Source organism: Phacochoerus africanus, chromosome 2 (genome assembly GCF_016906955.1).
Source record: "Phacochoerus africanus isolate WHEZ1 chromosome 2, ROS_Pafr_v1, whole genome shotgun sequence".
Lineage (NCBI taxonomy): Eukaryota > Metazoa > Chordata > Mammalia > Artiodactyla > Suidae > Phacochoerus > Phacochoerus africanus.
Window position 1 is genome coordinate 218,625,820 of NC_062545.1, and position 15,608 is coordinate 218,641,427.

The 15,608-nt window shown below is 40.0% G+C and overlaps 1 protein-coding gene across 1 annotated transcript in view; it reads right to left on the reverse strand.

Annotated features, from left to right (window-relative positions):
* Positions 1–4,831, reverse strand: part of RIC1 (RIC1 homolog, RAB6A GEF complex partner 1) — a 110,659-nt gene extending 105,828 nt beyond the window's left edge. The window contains 1 exon segment of the mRNA XM_047767674.1: positions 4,452–4,831. Coding sequence (XP_047623630.1) covers positions 4,452–4,595 — 144 coding nt within the window. The 5' untranslated portion in view covers positions 4,596–4,831.
* Between the last annotated feature and the right edge of the window lie 10,777 nt (positions 4,832–15,608).

The following is a 15,608-nucleotide window of genomic DNA, read 5'->3' on the forward strand; positions in this document are numbered from 1 at the left end:
ATTACAATTAAACATAATAAATAGGAGTTTCCGCTGTGGCACAGTGGGTTAAAACCCTGACTGCAGGGGCTTGGGTCTCTGTGGAGCCACAAATTCAATCCCCAGCCTGGCACTGCAGGTTAAAGGATCCAGCATTGCCTTAGATGCAGCCTAAGTCACAGCTGCAGCTCAGATCCAATCCCTGGCCCAGGAACTTCCATATACTGGGGGGTATGGCCATAAAAATAAATAAATAAATATAACCACTTCTGCCCTCCAGAAACTTACAATTTAGTCAAAGTATGTTTGCAAAACTACAATACAAATAGTAGTTCATCAAAGAAAAAGAACACTTCTAGTTACTGTAAATAATAATGACTCTGAGAAGAGGATTTCAATAGTTGCTAAAATTTGGATAATATTCTGATAGGTAGAGATGGAGCAAAAGAACATTCCAAGAAAGGAATGTCTCATATCAACCTAAGGAGTTTGAACTTCATTCTTTAACCAACAATGAACTTCCAAACAATGAATTTATAAAGAAGGCTCTCTCAAAGCATTAACAGAATAATTAAAAGGGTGAGAAATGGAAGAGTTGGAAAAATACAGATACAAATTACCTTCCTGAGGTCACACTTGATTCTCTGAACATCTATCTTATTGTTTTCCATTATTAGTGTACAGTGACAAGAGCATAAGTTTGTACTCAGTGTTACTCAATTTATTTAAGAAGCCCAGTAATTAGTCTATTACAGCTTTTTACTAGCATTGGTAACTCACAAAATTTTCACTTCTATTAATGCACTAACTAACATCTTTGGATAGAATTTTCTTTCATGTAATATGCCCCTTAATCACTTTCACATAGTGCCTACTGATACTATCTTTCGCAGAAGGTGTTCAAAAATACTTCTGAGGGTAATTTATATATCTGAAGTAATCAATGACCTGAAAATTGACATAAGACTAACTTAGAATTATAGCATTCTAAGGTATCATTTTGTGCTTCACATACGCAGACTTTTGTATTCACAGTTAAGCCATATATTAGAGGAATAATTTTAGTCTCTCTGCTACAGTACAAAACACAATTCATTTTACACAACACTCATGTCAATCATAAATCATAATGTGCTTTAAACAGCAGCTTCATCCTCAAAGCTGAAACTAGTCCTTTTACAGTACCCTTGGCAGAAATATATCATCAACTGCTCCATCAAGTAAGTCACATCTCTACCACATCAATCTAACACATACATACCAAATCTTTTTTTGAGTCCCCTTTTTGGGGTTCCAAAATATATGCATGATTCCTGTTGTATGCTCAAGTAGTTTTTAAAGCTCTTAAGTAGAATCACAAAGTAGAGAAAGCAAATTTACATCAACATGTTACAACAAAAACAGGTCACACCCTCACACTAAATATTAAATCAAAAAGCAAAATGAGTATCTATAGAATTCTTACATTCAAAAACACACCTAAATAACACTATATTACATTTCTCAAATTCGGAGTCAGGAAAGAATTTTGAAGAGGTATGACTCTCTAATACTGGGATTCCAAATAGCTCCTTAGGGTATACAATGGTAGCTATAAGAGGTATATAAAAGCTCACTAGAAGACCCATGAAATATACACGTTATCCTTAGAGATTTTATTTTAATGTTTCCATTGGTCTCCTATCTAATCAACATTTTCCAGACAGCAATACTCTTAGAAATTAAAATTATATTTAAAAAAAAAAAGCTTAGCCTATTAAAAGCATGTTCTTCCCACAAGGCTAGTTTTCTTTTTAAGAATGGATTCCTCCTGAGTGAGTTTTACTAAGAGAGCCCTAACAAAACTTCAAGTAAACAAATTATGTTATATCCTCTCATCTCTTTGAACATGCTTGTCTCCAAATGCCCTCAAGCTGCTTTTAAGAGCTCAAACTCCATAAAACCCTTCTTCAGATCTTCAAAATTCACTTTATTCTATAAAATTTCTTGCATATACAATGTCTCCAAAATCAAAGCTTTCATGTCCTCATCCAAACATTTTATGTCAATTCACTCTAAATTATATAGGAATTAACTGATAGCTACTCATTTTAGCTACAGGTGTTTTCACTTTTAAAAAAAGTTCATTGACCTAAATTTCTTTTGACTTACATAGCTTCAGTAAATTTAGCAATTAAAAAATCAAAATAAAAACTGGGGTCTGGAACCTTATGAGTCAACCTCTATTCACCCAATTATAGACCTTATCTGGCTCAATACTTGATTTTCAAAGTGACAATGATGCCAGGGATCAAAGTTAAGCATGCATACTTCCAGTACAGTGGAACCTTCTCCTCTCTAAGGTATTCCCGCATTTCACTTCACCTATTTCTGAACCCACAGATTGCATACAACCTAACTTTTTGCACACTGAATCATAATGGTAGTGGCCCCAGCACGTTTGCAGAAAATTGCTATCTGTGTAGAAGGTGGGAGTTCTAAGGAAAGGAGTACGAGTAGTTTTACATGCCAGGACTGCCTTACATTTATTTAGTATCTAAGTTCAAAAGCAAAAAAAACCCCTGATATTCTTAATAGTCACACAATTTCCCTAGGAAAGTCAAGGCATATTTTTGTTTCTTTTGCAAAGAAATAACGTAGTCTACAGGCTTCTGGTCAGTTCTTCCCTCAAGAATATTAAGTTTAGTTCTACTTAAAATTAAGTTAGATCTACCCACTACAAAGATAAGGAAAGTTAAATTTTAGGCTTTACAAACAATTTGTTTGAGTGAAATTATGTACTAAATTCAGAAGGCAACTTATGAGTCAAGTTGCATTTTTTTCTGTATAAGGTTGAGAGATAATAGTTAAGTCACAAAAAAAATTATTCAATTAGCATACATGATATAAATGAATTAGTACCACATTTAAGAACCCAATGAGGAGTTCCCACCATGGCTCAGCGGTTAAGCAACCCAACTGGTATCCTTGAGGACGCGGGTTCCATCTCTGGCTTTGCTCAGTGGGTTAAGGATCCGGTGTTGCCGACAGCTGTGGTGTAGGTCGCAGACGGTTTGGAGCCCACTGGCTGTGGCATAGGCTAGCGGCTTCAGCTCCGACTGGACCCCTAGCCTGCGAACCTCCACATGCCCCAAGTGCGGCCCTAAAAAGACAAAAAAAAAAAAAAAAAAGCCCAACGATATACAGTACACATTCAAAAATGCAATCAGGCACCAGATGGAACAGTCACAATGCTGTTTTTATAACAGCCTATTTTGTTTAGATATATATTTAAAAGTTAAATCAACCAAAACTTAATGGCCAATAGTTTGATTTAAAGTCTAACTATGACAGTCATATAAAAGAGATACCAGAAATATCTAAATCTCATCACTTTTGCCAGGGCTGTGTGTGAGGACAGTCAAGGGCCTTACAGGCATTCAATCAGATACAGAGATTTCACAGTTTCAACTAATTTAAGGAAAGCCACTATTTCACATGGATCTAATGAAAGCTAAGGTCAGAACCTATTTCTACATGGTCAAATTAGGTTGGAAAGAGAAAAACTGCACTCTGACATAGATTAGTAATGCCTTATTTGGGGGTTAAAAAAAGAACATTTTTATATTTTATTCTATTGCATTTATATACAGACCTATAACAGCATTAGAGGAAAATAAGGAGTGTCCTATCTACTGCTAATCCCTGAAGTTATTCTTTCATCTACTCAGTAATCAGACACGAAAAATAAAAAAACAGGATTCAGAGAGCAAAAACAGAACTCCGGCTCACGCTCTTCTCAAATCTTATTACTTCCAGGTGTTGATACTAGGAGAAGAGTGGACAGATTTGAGTTATACTTCCGCTGCTACTAACACCCTCTATTAACCCCTCTACAATTCTCTACAGAAGAGTCCAAGAGCAGCAAAGAACTAGCCTGAAAGTAAAGAGATGTTAGGGTGAAGAGAAGAGTTGGATTATTAGACCTTTAGTAAAAAAAATAATAATAACAACAACTCTGGCTGTAGTTGCTAGAAGTAAGTTATCACAGCCTGTAAAGTCTAGCATTGGGTGAACCCTAACTCCAAAACAATGGCCTTTAAAGCAAGAAGGTCTAGGAACACAACAAAGGACAGGTTCCCAATTGTGGAAAGTTTAAACAAATTTGCTCCTTGGCGAATGGGGGAAGAAGAGGAGGGAAAGTCTGGGCTCCGCCGAGCGAGCGCGTGAGGTCCGCACTGTGCGCGGCCGTCGGTACAACGTAGGGAGGCGCAGGGATTTGGGGCAGCAGCGATTGCATCCACCCGGGAACCCTGGCTGGAGGACGTGTCCGGACTCCTGGGTCCGAGAGGCCGAGTAGGTGGAACGAGGACGCAGACGGGGAAGACGAGTGGGTCCGGCGTGTAGAGGCAGGGGTCCAATACTCTGGGTGGAAGTACGGTGCCGGGTAGCCGGGGAGGGAGCGGAAAGAAGCAGCGAGCGGCTCTACTTACTCGGCTGTACCAGATGCTGAGGCGAGCTGGGGCCAGCACGGCGAAGAAAGTCCTCTGAGGGTCGGACTGAACATGGAAAGGCGCCTCGGCCGGGCTACCCAGAGGGCAGAGCAGCCTCTTGGGCCAGCCGCTCAGGAAATACATGGTCCGCGAAGAGCCGCCGAAGCCGCCGCGGCGCCCGGCCCCGTCCGTCACACTCAGCGGCCCGGGGCCGGACGCTCGTCTCCCACACCGGCACCGGCCGAGTTGGCGGCGGCGGCGGCGGCGGCAGCAGCAGCAGCTCGGGGCATCTGCCCGCTGGCCAGGCCGGGCCGGGCCGACGCTACAAGAAGAGACGAAAGCACACCCGCGCAGACGGGGCCCAGTGTGGGGGAGGGAGGGGGAAAGGAGAGTCGGGACGGAGAGGGGGCGGGAGGACCTCGAAAGCCCGCCCCGGGCCCGGCCCCGCCCCTTCCTCAGGCCGCACTGGCGTCACCACGCCGCGCCGCCCGGGTCTGACATTGGAGGGCTGCTGTGCGCAAGCGTACTAGGGACTTCGTTTCCCACCCACCCCACCTCAACACCCCGCCCCGTTTTCTGAAACTCCGCCTTAGTCTTCAACACTCCTGCGCTTCTGCCGGGCTTCTGGCCCGCACATCCCAATTGCAATGTAGAGCTTAGAGTCAGGGTCGGAAGGCGGGACAGCTTGAAACTGAGGCAGGTAAGCCGAGCCAGAGAGACCCAGTTACGTAGCGACGCCACCAGTAGAACCCGTCCCTCGCCTGGCCAAATTTGACTTCTCTCTCGGATTGGCTAGGCCTCTGGGGGCGGTCCCGCAGCTTCGGGGCAAGGGCCGGGGGCGGGGGGGGGGGGGTGCAGGGGAGAGCGAGTCACGTGACGTTCCCTGCTCTAGTTCCAGTTGTGGCATTTAGGCCTTGGCCTCAGTACTGGGCTCTCTGGTCCTTACCTCATTGAGCCCCTGTGTATCAAGGTCTGCAGTGAAAGCTGGTCGTTAAATTCCCTCCCTCATGGATTTTACATCATGGAAGGGGTTTTTATTTCATTTCGTAAATAAACCATTTATGGTGAAAGTTTATCCTGGCCTCTGTTTTTCGGGAATTCTGAAGGTAGCGTATGTTTTTAAATTCAGTGTGCATTTTTCTGTCCCTTTACCAAACCATAATGTTAGACCAGGCAAGACTATTCTTGCACTCTGGGTGACTTAATTTTAGAGCTGGAACGGATTTTAGAGATTCTGTGGCTCCATGTTTAACTTTTTGAACCCCAAGTATCACTTTAACAATAACAGTTTTTTACAGTGTTGACCCTGCATTTCTGCATAGGAAGATTGCAGGAGTAGCGGATTTAGCAGGGGAAAGGGGGGGTCGGGGTCTGAACTAAAAGACTTGCCGCTCATCTATTTTTTCTATTGTCTGAATTTTTCCACGTGTTTATATTTTTCAATTAAAAGATTTTTAAGCTAGGCTAGGGTTTATTTCTTTCGGGTTTTTTTTTTGTTTTTGTTTTTTTTTATGTTAACTCACATGAAAAAGTAGCAACAAACAGTAAAAGAGAAAACAAAGTGACTTAATCCATATCAAGGAGTTCCAGTGACTTAATCCATATCAAGGAGTTCCCCATGGTGGCACAGTGGAAGGGAATCCCGCTAGCAACCATGAGGTTTCGGCTTCTATTGCTGACCTCGCATAGTGAGTTAGGGATCTGGCTATGCTGTAGGTAGCAGCAGGGGCTGGGATTGGGCATTGCTGTAGCTGTGGTGCAGGCCTGCAGCTGTCGCTCGGTTTAGACCCCTTTCTTGGGAAACTCCGTATGCCGAAACTGCGGCCCTAAAAAGCAAAAAAAAAAAAAAAAATCCATATTAGATGTAGCTGGTATTCATAACAATGTATATAACGTTCCATAATTTTCCTAAATGTTCACTGCATTTCCCAGAAGGTGATCAAAGAACGAGGATTCCTCAAATCAAAGTTACAACTGCCTCACCACTCAGCAGCCTCTTGTGGTCAGACTGTGTCTCCTTCCTGGTGTTTTTTTCCCGATAAACAGCAGAGCAACCTGGAACATAGTAAGAATAGTAAATTCTGAAAATATTTGTCAAAGGAAACCTTGGATGAAACCCTAATCCAGATGAACTGCACCATTACACAAATAAAGAGACTCAGAGAGATTTCTTGACTTGCCACTATAAAATTGTAGAAATATAACAGAGTTGCATCATACTGTCCTAACATTCTCAGATTCAGTTATGCACTTCGCAGAAAAAGAGAGGAAATGAAAATGTTACCAATTCCACCAGCAAATTTACTGAGTGTATTCATCCTGGCTCTCCTTCAGAGGGTCCTAAATTTTAACATCTAACTGTACTCACAGGTGGTTTAAGGAACTTCTAAGTAATTTTCATTGTGCTCAAGTTTTCACTTTGCTTGATTTTAGAATTTAATTTCCCTGCCACACTCCTTTGTAGCATTTAAGGTTTACAGAATATTTTCAAATGCATGACTTGATTTCATTCCACAATAAATCTTCAAGGTAGGCAATAAGGTAGTATTGGTGTTATTCTCATTTTCTTAATGAGGAAACAGGACCAGAGTAGTGGACATGCCTACAGTCATATGGCCTGAAAAGAACTTGCTATGGTCAAGTGATCTATAGACTGGTTTGAACTGAACTGTGGTAGTTGCTCCAGGCAGTGAGATCCTATAGGCCTGTCTCCCTGTAGGGGGAAAAAAGTGAACTGACTCTCCGCAACCCCTTACTAAGAGTTCCCCCATTGTGATAGAAACCTTATAAACTGGATTTTTCCAACTTTCATATATCACTGTCTAACTTTACTTCGTAAAATACACTAGCAATTGCTATGCCCTGGATCTTCCTTCTCTTCCTTCCCTGACACCACCACTATCACTCTCAAATCAAACTTACTGAACTCTATTCTGAGCTAAGGCTAAGCTGTAAATAAAAGTTAATTGGTACATGTTTTTCATCTACCAAACTAACACGCTTTTTTTATTATAAGGAATAATGTTGGTACACAGCAACAGAGGTACATTTATAAACTTAATGGAAGTATAATTTGGTGCAATTTTTCTAAAGGGTAGCTGGTATTGGGATTAAAAAGAGAGATTGGAGTTCCCTCGTGGCAAAGTGGGTTAAGGGTCTAGCATTGTCACTGTAGCGGCTCAGGTTGCTGCTGTGGTTGTGGTATGGTTTTGATCTCTAGCTAAGGAACTTCCATATGCATATATTAAAGACATACAGGAGTTCCCATCATGGCTCGGTGGAAATAAATCTTACTAGCATCCATGAGGTTGCAGGTTTGATCCCTGGCCTTGCTCAGTGAGTTAAGGATTCATTGTTGTCATGAGCTGTGGTACAGGTTGCAGACGAGGCATGGATCCCGAGTTGCTGTGGCTGTGGTGTAGGTCGACAGCTATAGCTCCTATTCAACCCCTAGCCTGGGAAACTCCATATGCCACAGGTGCAGCTCGACAAAAAAAAAAAAAAAAAAAAAAAAGGATATGCATAGCCTTGGCCTCAATTATTTCTCTCCTGTGATTATCGTCTAAAGAAATAAACACTAATATGTACAGAGTTTAGTGTGTTTTTTGTTGGTTTTTTTTTTTTTTGCTTTTTAGGGCAGAGTTTAGTTTTTAAGAATGTACCCACAAAGGTGCAGCTAAGAGGACAAAATCCAAATGTCCGCCAGAAGACCTTAATTAGAGTCCTTCCTTACAATGAGATATTTTGCAAAAATAAAAAAATTATGTTGGAGAAGAATATTTAATCATATAGAAGTATATTTACTATATATCATGAAGTAATGAAACCAGAAAAAAGTAAAATATCCTATGTTCATGAAAAAAATGTGTAAAAATGCCTATAAAAATGGAAGAGAATGCACTAAAATATTGGTGACATAGATCCCCTGAGCTGCAGTGTCAGCACAGCAGTTTCACACTAGGAACTCTGACCTGAAAAGCAAGCGGCAAAGCCTGCACAAAGTATCCTATAAATAAAGGAAACTAGACGAAGCACAAAGGAAAAAAAAAAAGGAGTCTAACAGATTAACCAAACAGTTCTGTGATAGGTTCCATTATACTGTATCCTCAAGCCTTTGATGATAGCACTGAATTCTGCAATTCTTTTCTATTTGAGAAATGTCTTGGTTTGGGTGATAAATTATATGGTCACAGACATCTCATTCCACCCTTGATTTCCTGCTGACCTTATTATTACCTGGGGGGCCCCAAAGATTGATCTGAACCTCTCATGATGGGAATTCAGAGTGCTGGTACAGTCAGGCTGAGAAAGGCATCCTGATAGATTTTCTAGTTGTAACTTTGGTTTCAAGAGCAGGTGTGAGAATATCAACATAGGACTATAACAGACAAGGCTAAATGAAGATAACCGGGAGATCATGGACTTGGAACTACATGCAAAAACTGATGAGATCTTTAGGAAAAGTGCATTTTTGGTTGTAATATAGATAGTTTCATTGCACTAAATGGGGTCACATTCTTAAAACAATTCTTATTTTGATGTTAATCACCAAAAAGAATGGACTCTGTTGAGCAGGTTTTGTTTTTGGACTTCTCCAAGTCCCAACCTATGTTCAGGGAATTCTCCCACCTTATGGATTTAGTTGAAGCAGTGAAGGCCTCTTTCTCTACAATTCTCAAAAACAAAAACAAAACCCATGTATTATACTATCCTTCTCCCAGATAGACACAGGCACGGCAGATGCAGCAAATCAGATGCAGACATTCTGGATTCTGAAGCAGGAGTACAAAACAAACAAACAAAAGCCATATAAACAAAACCAACCAATCAACCAACCAAAAAATAAAAACCAGTGGCTACAGAGACCCCTTATATGTCACAGTGGATATTGCAGGCAGCCCAATGGCTGGAGCCTGCAGAAGTAGAGGTGTAGACAGAGGCATCTGTACAACTGCAACACTTAGTTCTTGCTGGTGCCACTTCCATGCCATTATCTAGGGCATTGTCTCTCCTTGCCTTTAAGCCTGGATCTTCACCTAATATCCTTTAAATATGTTTTTATTTTATTTTACTTTTGGGGGGAGGGTACGGGGAGAAGAAGTAACCACAAACTAATAAATCTTTTAAAAATAGCACAAAATGTATTTTCTTGCACAATTGAAAGAGATGGGTGTTTTTTCTCAATAACCAAGTGCCATCAGATTATGAAACTAACATTGATATATCACTACTGTCTACTTTTTATGGCCCATAAAAGTTTCACCAGTTATTCTGACCCTTAGAAAAAGAATCCCATCCAGAACCACACATTGCATTTGTTTGCCATTACCCTCCCCATTGCCTACAATATGGAACAATTCATCAGTCTTCTCTTGACTTTTATGACTTTCACACTTTTTAATACATTAGTTATTTTGTAGGAGTGTTCCTCAATTTTATTTGTCATATATTTCCTTATGATTAGATTCAGGTTATTTCTGAGGATATTACGATGCTCCGTTTTTCTCACTGGATCTTAGTTGGTGGCATACAATTTCAGTATGTTCTATTACTACTGAGGGTAACTTTTATCACTTGAATAAGGTGATGCCTGCCAGGCATTATGAAGTTACTGTTTTATCTTTTGAAATAAATAAGTATTTCATGGTATAGTAGCTTGAGACCTTGTGTGTCCCTTCAAACTTTCATTTCATTTATTTATTTAATATGGACTTTTTTGTATTTTAATTTTATTTGATGAGTTTCAAGTCTTTACTATTATTCATTTTGATACTCAAGTTGTCTACAATCTGGTGAATAGGAGCCTTATTATTTAAGACTTCCTTCCTTTCTGGCATAAGAAATAATTTCAGGCTCATCAGGTACTTGCCCTGCTCCAACCTTTGAATTACCCCTTCCTCCAATGAGTTCTCATTCCATTTAATGAGAATGGTGTTTAGACACGAATATTTTTTAACTAGATGTGTTCACTGCTATTGCCATGTTGCTGCTATCAGGCTGTGAGAAATCTGACTCCTGTTGTCCTCCATATATGGATTTTTTTTTTAATCAATCTCCATGTTTTTTTTTTTTTGTCTTTTTTGTCTTTTGAGGCCCTCACTTGTGGCACACGGAGCTTCCCAGGCTAGGGGTCGAATTGGAGCTGTTGCTGCTGGCCTACACCAGAGCCACAGCAATGCCAGATCTGAGCCTCATCTGTGACCTACACCACAGCTCACGGTAATGCCAGATCCTTAATCCACTGAGCAAGGCCAGGGATCGAACCCGCAACCTCATGGTCACTAGTCGGGTTTGTTAACCACTGAGCCACGATGGGAACTCCAAAATCAGTCTCCATGTATTTAACCAACTTCCTATCACTGTCACTGAATCTCAGTCCTGGCCATGGTGTGGAACCTACACATCCTCAATGTGCTTGGATCAACATCCCATCCTGAGCTGTCCCCTTGTATAGATACCCTCTACACTTGTCTCAGTCTCCAAAACTATGTACTAGTACATGTGCCCTCACATGCACTTCCTCTTCTCTTTACTTAAGCGCTAAACCCTACCTTGAGTTGATTGTGACACCATCCACTGCTCCTGCAGGGACACTCTTCTCATGTCACTCACAATTTTGTACCTTGCACGGGTCACCCTCCTTATCCTGCTTATGCCAGAATCCCAGCCCTCCTCCACACAGATGATCTCCTCACTCTTAGATTACTTCTCTCCTGGGCCAACACCCACCTCGTCCCATTTAGACACCCTATACTAGCCCCCTCACCCCCACCGCCCTTGCTTAGCATTTAAAAAATGTCTTTTGGGCTGAATTGTCCAGGAAGAAAAAGAAGGGGGATGGAAGAAAATGGTAAAGGAAAAGGAAGCGACTTAATATACTTTTTACCAAGCTACTTTGTTTTGCTAAATCAATCAGAGGTACTTTTTATTCCTTGCAAATAAGAAACCTAACCAAGGAGTTCCCTTATTGGCTCAGCAGTAATGAACCCAACTAGTATCCATGAGGATACAGGTTAGATACCTGACCTTGCTCAGTGGATTAAGGATCCATCGTTACCATGAGCTGTGGTGTAGGTCAAAGATACAGCTCAGGGAGTTCCCATTATGGTGCAGCGGAAACAATCCAACTAGGAACGATGAGGTTGTGGGTTAGATCCCTGGCCTCAGTCAGTGGGTTAAGGATCCGGCATTGCCATGAGCTGTGGTGTAGGTTGCAGACTCGGCTCGGATCACAAGTTGCTGTGGCTCTGACATAGGCCGGCGGCTACAGCTCCGATTAGACCCCTAGCCTGGGAACCTCCATATGCCGAAGGAGAGGCCCTAGAAAAGGCAAAAAGACAAAAATAAATAAATAAATAAATAAAATTATAATCAACACATATTACTTTTGTACTTAGAAAAAATTATGTAAAACAGGGTTAAATTGCTAATGATTGATAATGCCCCACTTGCCAGATTTAAGTGGCTTCTGCAGTGCTGGCAAATCATAGGGAAGAATTTAGTAATGTGAAGCTTCAGGCACTGTCCCAAGACTAGAGAGAAGAGGATTAGGAGGAAAAGCACCCTGAGTCATCAGACTAAAAGAAGTCTTTCTGCCCTTCACACATTCATGACTCCTGATGATGGTATTCAAACTACACAACCGGACTGAATTTGGTTCCATGTACACCACTCCCAATTTGGGAGGATCTCCATAAGAGCCTATGATAATATTCACTGAAAAATGATAATCCCTTCATTTTTGACTGTTTAACATGCTTTTAACATTCAATTTTATTAAAATTTTGTCATGTGCCACTAATGTTTTGCTTCTGGGCTAGAATCTTGGTTATCATTTACCCTCTCCTAATGACTGATGATATCTCAGCTGAAATGATATGATGTCTGGATTTTGCTTCAAGATAATCTGGGAGTGAGTGGAGAAGGTGGAATTATATATGAAACAAGTTTAGCCACAAGTTGGTAATCTTTGAAGCTAAGTGATGGGACTTGGGAACTCGTGTTATTTTCTCTGCTTTTCTGTATGGTTGACATTTCCATTCAAGACTATAAACATTTAAATTTTCTTAAAATATCAGTAACTTCATTCATGTGTGAAAACCCGTCTACCTTGTCCACAATCTTCCTCACAGTAAATAATATTAATTATTATTACCTGGGGGCCCCAAAGATTCATCTGCACCTCTCATGATGGGAATTCAGAGTTCTGACATAGTCACAGCTGAGAAAGGCATCCTGATAGATTTTCTAATTGTAATTTTTGTTTCAAGTGCAGGTATAAGAATATCAACATAGAACTGTAACAGACAAAGCTAAATGAAGATTACTGGGAGATCCTGGACTTGGAACTGCATGCAAAAACTGATGTGGTCTTTAGGAAATGTGTGTTTTGGGTTGTAATATGGATAGTGTCATTGTGTTAGGTCACATTCTTAAAACAATTTTTATTTCAGACAAAAGGATGTTGATGTTAAGCACCAAAAAGAATGGATTCTGTTGAAAAGGTTTTTTTGTTTGTTTGTTTGTTTGTTTGTTTTTTCTTGGCTGCTCCAAGTCCCAACCTCTGGGAGTGAGTGGAGAAGGTGGAAGTATATAGGAAACAAGTTTAGCCACAAGTTGGTAATCTTTGAAGCTAAGTGATGGGACTTGGGAACTCGTGTTGTTTGCTCTGCTTTTCCACATAATTGACATTTCCATTCAAGAGTATAAACATTTAAATTTTTAAAAAAATCTCAGTAACTTTGGTCATATGTGAATAATCAGTTTACCTTGTTCCCAATCTTCCTCACAGTAAGTGGTGTTAACTATTATTTAGAATCATTTAATTAACAGAATGGGTAATTATTAATAAGCCTTAATGGATGCAAATGAGACTCTCTGGGCTGGCACATGAACACAAATTAGAAAATAAAGTGAGGAAGCCTATTGTTCCTGGTCAAAAACATGGGGAAAGAGTCACTTATCTTTCCTTTCACTTTGATCTTCTTAGAAACTAAAAAATCGCTGGAAACACACCTGATTCCACTCAAATTAGCAAACAATAATGATTGTTGCATTTGACCATGTATATCTCAACCCGTTTTCCAGTATAAAAAAATGCCAACCTGAATTTTCTGTGTGTATTGTTTATTAAAATAGCAAGAGGAGTTCAAATGAGAAACTGTTTAATCCATAATGTGAGGCAATAGAGAGTTCATCATAATTCTAATGATCCCTCTCTCTTTCTCTTTCCTCCATCTCTTCTTCCTCCTTCTTCGTTTTCCTCTATATTCAGAGAAATTTTCTCTCATTAATTTGGAGAAAAACTCATATTCATTGCATTCTCTCTTTATCTCCTGTGTTTACCAGTAAGCTTAGAGTTGTTTTCAGTGCCCGGTTATAACAAACCATTCTGGTATGTAATAGTTTTGGCTTCTGTCTTATTCTCACCATTTATTCTTAGGGTTTCTGCTAGGTTTAATCTGATAACTCAGGAATTATAAACCCCAAGTGGGCACAATTCTAAAAACTGAACAGGTGACAGGGAAAATTTTATCAAACCAAATCTTAAAGTGTACAACTGTTAATGTTTTGTAACAGTTTAAAATGTTATAAAAGGGCAACACTGTTCTTTTTTTATTATCTTTTTAATGGTTTATGTTATTGTGTTGTGGTAAACACATAACATAAAATTTACTGTCTTAACTATTTTTACATGTACAGGTTAAGGGCCTAAGTATTTTCACATTGTTGTGAAACAGATCACCCGAACAGTTTCACCTTGCAAAACTGAAACTCTATATCCACTAAACAATAACTTCTCTTTTCTCCTGCCCCCAGCCCCTGATAACAACCATTCTACTTTCTGTGAATTTAACTTGTTTAGATACCTCATATAAGTGAAATCATACAATATTTGTATTTTTGTGACTGGCTTATTTCTCTTAGCATAATGTCCTTTTATCCAGGAGACAGGATTTCCTTTTTTTTTTTTTTGCTTTTTAGGGCCACACTTGCAGCGTATGGAGGTTCCCAGGATAGGGGGTCTAAACAGAGTTACAACTGCCAGCCTACACCACAGCCCACAGCAATGCTATATCTGAGCCAAGTCTGCAACCTACACCACAGCTCGAAGGCAATGCTGGATCCTTAAACCCACTGAGTGAGGCCAGGGATCCAACCCACAACCTCATGTTTCCTAGTCTGATCCGTTTCTGCTGTGCCACGACAGGAACTCCAGGATTTCCTTCTTTTTTAAGGACAAATAATAAACCATTGTGTATGTGCATGCATGTGTGTGTCTCTGTGTGTACATGTGTATGTGTATATACACACATATACGTATATTATATTTGTTTATCCATTCATCCATTGATGGACATTTGGCTTGCTTCCACCTTTTGGCTATTGTGAATAAAGTTGCTAAGAACTTTGGTATACAAATATCTGTTTGAGTTCCTGCTTTCAATCCTTTTGGATATATATTCAGAAGTGAGATAACTGGACCATATGGTAGTTCTATTCTTAATTTTCTGAGGGAACTCTAATACTGCTTTTCATAGAGGTTGTACCATTTTGCAATCCAACAACAGCATACAAGTGTTCTAATTTCTCCACATCCTCACCAATACTTGTAATTTTCCGGGGTTTTTTTGACAGTAACTATCTTTATGGATATGAGATGATACCTCACTGTGGTTTTGATTTGGATTTCTCTGATGATTAGTGATGTTGAATAGCTTTTTACACACTTGTTGGACATTTGTATGATCACCACTGAAGAAATGTTATAGTATCTTTGATATAATGCCACCTTAGCTGCTCTGCTAGAAAAACAAAGCTCAAGAACAAATCTTTGAGTTTAAGTTTTGGATTAATTTTATCTATCTATCTATCTATCTATCTATCTATTTATCTGTATATCTACTTATTTATTGGCTGCACCTGTTGTATATAGAAGTCTCCAGGCCAGGGATTGAACCCGCACCACAGCAGTAACACCACCAGATCTTTAACCCACTATACCTCAGAGAACTCCTAGAGGGTGTAATAGATAGATATTCTCCATCAAGTTTGGAATTGCAGGAATCTTACAAGTATGGCATCTCAGTCAGGGTGGGCCTTATATTATCTAGCCAGATCTCTGGACTCATCAAGAATGTAAGTAGATTTCATAGA